General features: G+C 47.8%; 1 protein-coding gene and 1 long non-coding RNA gene across 2 annotated transcripts; one reads left to right on the top strand and one right to left on the bottom strand.

The window, feature by feature from the left end:
* Positions 1-529: 529 nt before the first annotated feature.
* LOC140917580 (uncharacterized) lies at positions 530-2,170 on the bottom strand. Its single transcript, XM_073360709.1, has 2 exons — positions 1,595-2,170; positions 530-1,029 (listed from the first exon to the last, which is right to left on the bottom strand). Exons 1-2 carry the CDS (start codon positions 2,154-2,156, stop codon positions 689-691), a joined length of 903 nt encoding a protein of 300 aa, XP_073216810.1. The 5' UTR covers positions 2,157-2,170; the 3' UTR covers positions 530-688.
* A 3,101-nt stretch (positions 2,171-5,271) lies between these two features.
* Positions 5,272-7,642, top strand: LOC140916936 (uncharacterized). Its single transcript, XR_012160691.1, has 3 exons — positions 5,272-5,471; positions 5,754-5,932; positions 7,349-7,642. It is a non-coding gene; the product is annotated as an uncharacterized lncRNA (long non-coding RNA).
* Positions 7,643-10,470: the final 2,828 nt, after the last annotated feature.

Genomic DNA, 10,470 nt, shown 5'->3' with positions numbered 1-10,470 from the left:
GCGCGCTGGCGCAGTTTACTGACTCGCTTAGACCTCAGCGAAACCAATATTCCCACTGTTATTACTGCTTGCTGTGCGCTCCACAATATCTGTGAGAGTAAGGAGGAGACGTTTATGGCGGGGTGGGAGGTTGAGGCAAATCGCCTGGCTGCTGGTTATGCGCAGCCCGACACCAGGGCGGTTAGAAGAGCACAGGAGGGCGCGGTGCGCATCAGAGAAGCTTTGAAAACCAGTTTCATGACTGGCCAGCCTACGGTGTGAACGTTCTGTTTGTTTCTCCTTGATGAAACCCTCCGCCCCTTGGTTCACTCTGCTTCCCTGTAAGCTAACCACCCTCCGCTCCTCCCTTAATCATTGCTTGCAGAGGCAATAAAGTCATTGTTGCTTCACATTCATGCATTCTTTATTCATTCATCACACAAATAGGGGGATGACTACCAAGGTAGCCCAGGAGGGGTGGTGGAGGAGGGAAGGAAAATGCCACACAGCACTTTAAAAGTTTACAACTTTAAAATTTATTGAATGCCAGCCTTCTGTTTTTTGGGCAATCCTCTGTGGTGGAGTGGCTGGTTGGCCGGAGGCCCCCCCACCGCGTTCTTGGGCTTCTGGGTGTGGAGGCTATGGAACTTGGGGAGGAGGGCGGTTGGTTACACAGGGGCTGTAGCGGCGGTCTGTGCTCCAGCTGCCTTTACTGCAGCTCAACCATACGCTGGAGCATACTGGTTTGATCCTCCAGCAGCCTCAGCACTGAATCCTGCCTCCTCTCATCATGCTGCCGCCACATTTGAGCTTCAGCCCTGTCTTCAGCCCGCCATTTACTCTCTTCAGCCCGCCACCTCTCCTCCCGGTCATTTTGTGCTTTCCTGCACTCTGACATTATTTGCTTCCACGCATTCATCTGTGCTCTGTCAGTGTGGGAGAACAGCATGAGCTCAGAGAACATTTCATCGCGAGTGCGTTTTTTTTTCTTTCTAATCTTCACTAGCCTCTGGGAAGGAGAAGATCCTGTGAGCATTGAAACACATGCAGCTGGTGGAGAAAAAAAAAGGGACAGCGGTATTTAAAAAGACACATTTTATAAAACAATGGCTTTCAGGGTAAACCTTGCTGTTAACATTACATCCATAGCACGTGCTTTTGTTACAAGGTCGCATTTTGCCTCCCCCCACCGCGTGGCTACCCCCCCTCCCCGTGGCTAACAGCGGGGAACATTTCTGTTCAGCCACAGGCAAACAGCCCAGCAGGAACGGGCACCTCTGAGTGTCCCCTGAAGAAAAGCAACCTATTCAACCAGGTGACCATGATGTTATCTCACTCTCCTGAGGATAACACAGAGATATAAAGAACGGATGTTGTTTAAATGCCAGCAAACATACACTGCAATGCTTTGTTGTACAATGATTCCCGAGTACGTGCTACTGGCCTGGAGTGGTAAAGTGTCCTACCATGGAGGACACAATAAGGCTGCCCTCCCCGGAAACCTTTTGCAAAGGCTTTGGAAGTACATCCAGGAGAGCCGCGAATGCCAGGGCAAATTAATCATTAAACATCCTTGCTTTTAAACCATGTATAGTATTTTAAAAGGTACACTCACTGGAGGTCCCTTCTCCGCCTGCCGGGTCCAGGAGGCAGCCTTGGGTGGGTTCGGGGGGGACTGGCTCCAGGTCCAGGGTGAGAAACAGTTCCTGGCTGTCAGGAAAACCGGTTTCTCCACTTGCTTGCTGTGAGCTATCATCTTCTTCGTCCCCATAACCTGCTTCTGCGTTGCCTCCATCTCCATTGAAGGAGTCAAACAACACAGCTGGGGTAGTGGTGGCTGAACCCCCTAAAATGGCATGCAGCTCATCATAGAAGTGGCATGTTTGGGGCTCTGACCCGGAGCGGCCGTTCACCTCTCTGGTTTTCTGGTAGGCTTGCCTCAGCTCCTTAAGTTTCACGCGGCACTGCTTCGGGTCCCTGTTAAGGCCTCTGTCCTTCATGCCCTGAGAGATTTTGACAAAGGTTTTGGCGTTTTGAAAACTGGAACGGAGTTCTGATAGCACAGATTCCTCTCCCCATACAGCGATCAGATCCCGTACCTCCCGTTCGGTCCATGCTGGAGCTCTTTTGCGATTCTGGGACTCCATCATGGTCACCTCTGCTGATGAGCTCTGCATGGTCACCTGCAGCTTGCCATGCTGGCCAAACAGGAAATGAGATGCAAAAGTTCGCGGTTCTTTTCCTGTCTACCTGGCCAGTGCATCTGAGTTGAGAGTGCTGTCCAGAGCGGTCACAATGGAGCACTCTGGGATAGCTCCCGGAGGCCAATACCATTGAATTGTGTCCACAGTACCCCAAATTCGACCCAGCAAGGCCGATTTAAGCACTAATCCACTTGTCAGGGGTGGAGTAAGGAAATCGATTTTAAGAGCCCTTTAAGTCGAAAAAAAGAGCTTCATCGTGTGGACGGGTGCAGGTTTACAACGATTTAATGCTGCTAAATTCAATCTAAAGTCCTAGTGTAGACCAGGGCTTATTCTCCAACAGAGGCGGAGAATCTTATTCTCTCATAAGAGAAAGTCCATTATTAAATAGATCTAGTGTATACCCGGCAATAGGGTTATCTGAGAGGAAGGATGGCCCAGGGGCTGGGCACTGAGCTGGGTTCAAGTCCCCTCTCTGCCACAGACTTGTGTGACCTGCAGCAGGTCACTTATCCTCTCTGTCTCAGTTCCCTACCTCCGAAAAGGGCCCAGACTTGAGGTGGCTGGTAGTGTTGGTATTAAAGGCAGGGAACTGACAGAAATCCACTAGGTGCTGGAAACAGGAGGTGAGGAACAGGGTTCTGCATGCTGTGGTTGGGCTTGTTTTGCCATGGCACAAATGTTTAAATATTAAACAGAAATCCATCTGTTTCCCTCTATCCGCACAAAGAAACTAAACATGTGAAAAAAGCTTTCACAACTGGCATTTGTCAAACGTTTCCAAGATCCAATCCTTCCCTGAAAAAATACCATTCAGCCAGATCTGGTACACTAATTGAGGAAACCAGATGTGAGCAGCAAATTCCCACGGTAACAGATCAGAACAGCAGCTCCTCTTAACATTAGCTATTGAACTGATCTATTATGGTGGCCTTATGTGATGATCATGAACTAAACCAGATCTAACAGTGTCAGATTTGGGGACTTTATGCAAACATAATCCGATGAGGTACAGTACGGACATTTGCCAGTCCACATGATGAATCAGTATACATCTATATTTCATGAAAAAAACTTTGTATTAGAGACACAGTAATGCAGCCTCATCCCCCAACACACACGTGGAGAATAATATAAACCTACAGTTCAACAATTGCATTGCTTCAGTTTTGAAAATAATCTCTTATCGACATACAGATTAAATAGATCAATTAATTCCGTTTCAAAGACACAATTTAACATTGAAAACCGGCATATGGCTATCGCTCAGACTCAAACCAGAGCCAGCTTTACAAGGGGAAAGTTAGAAATTGTAGTAATCCGATTCATTTATTATTTACATGATTTACAAAAATCGTGACAAAAACATATTTTATATCATTGTCCTCAAAAATTCCTTTTTTAAATGGGTCGTTAACAAAATACCCCCAAGAAATTATTAATCTGCCAGATTTTGGAGAGGATTAGGAAACTGTACCTACATTTTATTAAAAATTAGTCAAATACATCCACAGCCAGGGTTTTAATCTTTAGAGCTACACTGCTGTACTTTCCCATCTGTGTTTATGTAAACTGTAAAATCATCCTGGATCTCCCCACTGTTTTGTAAAACCGCTTCGGGTTGTTCAGGATTTCTAGCAGGAGTCGTGTTCATATTTAGCCCACGACATCTTCTCCATTTGAGGAGAAATAAAGATGTATTTCCAAGTGGGAATTCCTTGCCCGAAATCGACACATTTGGCAGCTGGGCAAAATTTCGGAGCCCAGGATTAAAACAACCAAAAAGGACTAGTTTATGCCTCCATGGAGAGATTCTCTCAGGTCACACTGTATTCAGAGAGGCAACGTGGTAGCGGGACTTTCTTGAGGGTAAAAAGACAAAGGGGAATCCTGATTCTGCTTTTTGCGGGTTTCAGTGGGAGTAGGTTCGGACACAAGCGGCTTCACGTGAATCCAACTTGATTAATAAACAACTTTTCCTGCGGGTCAGCTAGGGGAGCACAGTTTGAATAGCTGGACAGTATTTGTTGTAGTGTTTTTTTTTAATCCCTGTCATTTGGGGATGCCACCGTTCCTCGTACTAGGACCCAGTCCCTCGGCACTCGCCTACCAAGTCACTGCCTAAATAGCTCACGTTAATGGAACTGCTGCCGGGTGTTACATTCCGAACGCTCTCTTCGCACCCTGGCTGTGTGTAGACAAACCCTCTGCCGTGGTTAGCACTTTGACCGCGTCCAATGATAGCAAACAAGGCCAAGTGACTGATCTGACTCAATTCAGCTCCCTCGAAAGTCAGTGGAAAGAATCCGATTGACTTTCCTGCCAGCTGGAAAAAGCAGCATTGAAACTCCTGGCCAGGAAAGTGGGGAGAGACCCCTGTACGGTTCCATTGCGTTAACGACTTCACACATACACCTTCTTTCCCGTCGCCAGTGCACCTGTCACACGCCCAGAGATTAGCGTCCTTGCAGTTTTTTTTTTTTTTGCTCTGAAGATCATAGCAATTGAGCAGATTAACAGAAACAGCGAAGTTAGATGTATGTGACCGACACAGCCAGAGGCAGCCGCGTGCTGGGTGGACGGAGCGCTGTTCATAGCCGCTCGCGGAGACATTGGATGCAGCCCCGCGGCCCCGACAGGCGCAGAAGCGTAACAATTGAATCTGATGAGGCTGCTGGCCGCTTTGCGCCGGGATTGTCTGCGGGCCCTCCAGCGGCATAGCTACGGCCCCATACGTTGGTAACTACAAGCTGCCCACGCGTATTGCGGAACTGCCCGAGCAAGCGGAGGGAGAGCCTTGCCGTGCACACTGTGCGCTCCGCATTACGAACGCTCCGATTTGCCTCGAATGAGGTAATACGCATTTCGCCAGACGTGCGAATTGCACAGACACAGACTCGGCAGGGCTGAGCCCGCTGCCCGCTCCTTACAACCAACCGCAAGCAGGACCCTGAGATTGTAAAACCGCACCTCACCGCCAGGCACGGCCGAGCGGCGCGACGCCTTGCAGCGCGCTAAGGGCGGTGCTCGCGGCTCGCGCGTCGGAGCGCGCGCGAAGTCCTGATGCCCGCGCTTGGCGCCGGGCGGCCAACGGGCGCTTCGCCATTGACTTCAGCAGCAGCCTGGCCCGGGGTAGCGGCAACTAAAAATAAGTGGAGTGCGGGGCTGTCACTTAAAGGCGAGCCGAGCAAGCACTGCGTTCTGCAGTTCCTGCTGCTGATTTATGAAAGGCGTCAGGGCATCGGAAGAGCTCTGTTATTGTACAGCTCCGAGCACAATAAGGAACAGGTATTTTTAATGGGGATACACTCTCCGGTCACCACAAACCAGGGACCTGCCTCAGAACATCGTCACGGGAAGGGCAAAAGGTAGCAGCCCTGTCTAGGGAGCTGCAACTTTAATAATAGGATTCAGTTTGCTGTTACCTGAATTTTAATTGTAAAGAGTAGGGTGACCAGATGTCCCTATTTTAGAGGGACAGTCCCGATATTTGGGGCTTTTTCTTCTATAGGCGCCTATTACCCCCCACCCCCGCCCCGATTTTTCACACTTGCTGTCTGGTCACCCTAGTGAGGAGTCTACTTTCCGGGAGCCGCTTCTGGTCAGGATGTCTGCTGCAGGAGTCACACAGGAATCAGTCTCGACATAAAAACAGCCCTACTGGGTCAGACCAAAGGTCCATCTAGCCCAGTGTCCTGTCTTCCGACAGCGGCCAATGCCAGGTGCCTCGGAGGGAATGAACAGAACAGGTAATCATCAAGTGATCCATCCCCTGTCGCCCATTCCCAGCTTCTCGCAAACAGAGGCTAGGGACACCATCCCTGCCCATCCTGGCTCATAGTCATTGATGGACCTATCCTCCATGAACTTAGCTAGTTCTTTTTTGAACCCTGTTATAGTCTTGGCCTTCACAACATGCTCTGGCAATGAGTTCCACAGGTTGACTGTGCATTGTGTGTAGAAATACTTTCGTTTGTTTTAAACCTGCTGCCTGTTAATTTCATTTGGTGACCCTAGTTCTTGTGTTATGAGAAGGAGTAGATAACACTTCCTTATTTACTTTCTCCACATCAGTCATGATTTTATAGATCACTATCATATCCCCCCCACACACACACACCCCAAGTCATCTCTTTTCCAAGATGAAAAGTCCCAGTCTTAACCTCTCTTCACATGATAGCTGTTCCATACTGGTAATCATTTTTGTTGCCCTTTTCTGAACCTTTTCCAATTCCAATATCTCTTTTTTTTGCTATGGGGCATCCACATCTGCACACAGTATTCAATATGTGGGCATGCCTGGCATGCCTGAGGGAAGAGTTTAGGGATGCTATAACAAAGAAAGAAGATGTGTGTTTCCAGTTGAGGGAAACCGAGAAACAGCGGGATAACCTAAAGGGACATCTCAGAATAGGGCACAGCATGAGACCTCCCTACCACTGAGGGTTGTAGGCTTGAGGGGAAGGGGGTGTGATGGGGCATCTGCCCTACACTGGGCTCTAAGGGGTTAATAGAGCCCTAGGGAGGCTGCACAGGAGGCAGCCAGTCAGGGCCAAGCAGGTCCATATAAAAAGGGAACTGCAGGGCAGAGGAGGGCAGTTCTCTGCAGGGAGCTCAGGGAGGAAGGATTTTGTCTCTGGAGGATTGAGCAAACTGTCAACACCCTGGACAGAGAAGTGCTGCTAGCAGGGAGCGAGAGACAGCTCCTGGCTGCCTGCTGGGGTTTGCAGGCTGCGGCCCTGAGGCAAGGACAAAGAGGATGCTGGGGTGTGATGTTGTTGACATAATCTGGGACTGTATAGATCATTGTTGCAACCAAGATCCTGTAGTTGCACCAAATCTTATATAAAGGGGGTCAAATAAGGTGTCTAAGACAAGGTTATGGTCTGCTGGTTATGATTATGCTGTTTATGTGTATCATTTTTGTTGTTAAAGTTATGAATATTAGCTCTATACTACCTGTATTTCAAATTTACGCTATGCTCCTGGGTGACACCCCAGACAAGTTGGTGTCAGCTCTGCCTAGCCTGCTTGCTGGCCCATTAAGGACTACCAGCTATGCAACTGACTCATTCAGAGAAGGCGGATACGCCTTGTGACTCAGCAAAGTATGCAGGGACTTGCCCATGTGACTCCAAACTCTGTTTTGCTGTAATTTTCCACAGTAAGAACAAAGAGATGTTCTTACACCTGGAAAAAGACTATAAAAGCCTGATGCCTCGTCTCCATCTTGTCTTCAATCCTGCTTCATACCTCTGGAGGAACTTTGCTACACTGAAGCTTTGAACCAAGGACTGAAAGACCCATCCCAGCTATGGATGTACTCCAGAGACTTGATTTGAACCTGCAGTTTATTACACCACTGCTACAAGCCTGAACCAAGAACTTTGCCATTACTGTATGTAATTGATTCTATTTAACCAATTCTAGCTCTCATCTATATCTTTTTCCTTTTACAAATAAACCTTTAGATTTCAATTCTAAAGGATTGGCAACAGCGTGATTTGTGGGTAAGATCTGATTTGTATATTGACCTGGGTCGGGGGCTTGGTCCTTTGGGATTGAGAGAACCTTTTTTCTTTTACTGGGGTATTGGTCTTCATAACTATTTGTCCCCATAATGAGTGGCACTGGTGGTAATACTGGGAAACTGGAGTGCCTAAGGGAATTGTGTGTGTGACTTGTGGTTAGCCAGTGGGGTAAAACAAAAGTGCTCTCTGTCTGCCTGGTTTGGTTTGCCTTAGAGGTGGAAAAACCCCAGCCTTGGGCTGCAACTCCCCTGCTTGAAGCAAGTTGTCCTGCATTGCCACTCTCAGTTGGGTCTCGCCAGAACCAGCGTCGTTACACGGGGCCATAAGGAAGTGGCAAGAAAATTTGCTGCAGTAGCCACTAAGGGAAGTGGCTGAACGTGGACTGCAGGTCCCCTGGAAGCGGGGAGCACAGTGTGTGGCATGGCTGGAGGGCTGTGTCACTGAAGAGGATGCTGCGGGCCTTGGAGAGACGTGGGTCCTAGAGCAGGAGTGACGGCAGCGAGGCACCACCCAAAGCGGGCGTGCTAACATGCAGAGCTAATTCCCATGACAGACAACAGGAGGCGCCAGAATGGTGCATGAAGCCCATTACACTTGGGTATTTCTGAAAATCCCACAAGGACCTACCTGCAACTTGAGGTTCCCAAAAACCTGGCCCCTATTGCTTTTTCTAAGTATCAGTTTGTTCCAGCTTCCGTCCCCCTGCAACACCTGAATCTCTGAGAACCTCATTTTTATTACCAGAAAAGAGTGAGTCTGGTGTAGTATCTGCCTAGCATCCTCCGTATGAAGAAATCCTGTAGCTTCTCAGCAACATCTTTATTGCTCCTTTAACCCCTACTGATCCAGTGGGCTCAATAAGTCTTTCACAGGCTCCCTGCTTCTGATGTACTTAAAGCTTCTCTTATTGTTTGTCATTACATTGTTTGCAGGGATTTTATGCTTTTTGTGCTTCAAAATCCATTCTGCTCTTTCTAATTTCCCTCTGACATAGCACCTGCTGTAATTTATGTTCTTGTTTTCACTAGGGTCAGCACTACAAATTTTGAAGGATTTCTGTCTGGCTCAAATAACCTTTCAAACCTTGCCATATTAGTCTACCCCTTGTCTGCCAGGTTTTCTTTTTGTTCAGTGGTATACATGGCTTTTGAGATTCTCAATACAAATAGCTGGTGATTAGTCAGTGTTGAGGAGTTAAACTGAGAGAGAATTCCTACTAACAGCTACTTTAGTAGTTTGGATTCAAAATATTTAGCCCGTAGCAAAAATACTAGCAAAAAAATAAAAGTACCCACTGAAGATCTTTTACGGTATTTTGATTAAAATTGGACCCCATATTGCAAAAATACTTACCTGAATACTCATTACCCATTGATTTCAAATGCACTACTGGTTGTAGGCCTTGCTGGAGCCCTAGGCATAACTAACAGTGTGAATCAGAGTTGCCCTGGCCTTGACAGAATAACAACAGGCTCGTGTCTGCAGTCAGCTAACACCAAGTAAGCACATTCTTGACTAGAGAGGAGGGTACAAAAACACACAGATCTCTCAAGTAACATTCCTAAGGAATGGTACAAGAACACACCAAGCCCAAAGGATGTTTTGTTCAAACTACCAAGTACAAGGGTGGTAACTAACACCATCTGGAGTGTAATACTGTACATAACTTCTTTGTATCAATGTATAAAAGGATGAGCCATAGGTGGGGCAACTTTGTGTTCAAAGAGCGGGCCGCATCGTGGGGTGCAGCGTGAGCATGTACCTTGTCGCAGGCATACATGGTGTTAGTGTACCTGTAACTCCTATGGGACTCTCGGACCATGCTCTGTCAATGGAGGAACTAAAACCCAGTCTATGCACCACCTATGCCAGGGACCTGAGTCTGCATGCATCAAGCTATTGGCACATCAGTGGCTCTGTGCAGGGCTGCTGCCTAATGTGCCATGGAACTGAGGTAGCAATGCTGTGGGAGTACAGTCTTATGTACTGATAATGTCTGGGCAGATACAGTCTTGACTCCCTCTCCCAGAGCCCCATTCCCCCATACTGCAGGCTCCCTGTGCAGCCTGCTTTACCGTCTACTTCTCCACAGCCTCACTTGTTCCCTTCCCCCACTCAATCCCCCAGTGCCTTTCTTTCCTTCTGCACCTCCCAACTGCCAGTGTCTCCCAAGAGCCCCCTTTGCCCTTTATTGTCTGTTTCGTCTCCCTGGATCCCCAGAGTCCGGAGTGAGAATGTATGTGAGGAACTGAGGTGGGCACTCTGATGTGCTGAGCAGTGCTGGAGTGTGGAAATCAAAGGGCTGGCAAAGATGACAGTTCAGCTGGCTCTTCTCTATGGAGATGCATAAGAAACCCACTACTTCTACCGTTCAATCAGATTAAGGCAGACTTATAAAGGGCATGTCACACAGGAGTATGGCGATCTCCCTTTTCTTCTTTCTGTGCCTACGTTTAGAAAAGGCTTATGGGGGCGGCTGGGGAACTATTGAGCAGTAAGCCCAGCATCTGTCTCTGGTGAACAAGTGGTTGAAACAATAGTTTAAAATAGTATAATGAAACACCTGGAAATTGTGATATGACAGAGTCTAACCAAGCATGGTTTCTGCAGAGATATTTATTGGAATTTGTTGAATGTGAGAAAAAAGAACCATTTGATGCAATTTATTGGGCTTTTTCCATGGTCCCTATCAAGAGGCTACTAAAGTACCTAAGTGTCAAGAGTAAGGACCCACAGCTAGCCTGCTTACCAGCTAG

Source organism: Lepidochelys kempii, chromosome 9 (assembly GCF_965140265.1).
Source record: "Lepidochelys kempii isolate rLepKem1 chromosome 9, rLepKem1.hap2, whole genome shotgun sequence".
Taxonomy (NCBI): domain Eukaryota; kingdom Metazoa; phylum Chordata; order Testudines; family Cheloniidae; genus Lepidochelys; species Lepidochelys kempii.
This window is presented reverse-complemented; position numbering and strand designations above follow the sequence as displayed.

Bases quoted from the DNA above. Each gene is read 5' to 3' on its own strand.
- LOC140917580 (XM_073360709.1), bottom strand. From the start codon at position 2,156: ATGCAGAGCTCATCAGCAGAGGTGACCATGATGGAGTCCCAGAATCGC. The intron at 1,030-1,594 runs GTGAGTGTACCT...TTTCTCCACCAG, and splicing joins AGGCGGAGAAGGGACCTCCA to CTGCATGTGTTTCAATGCTC.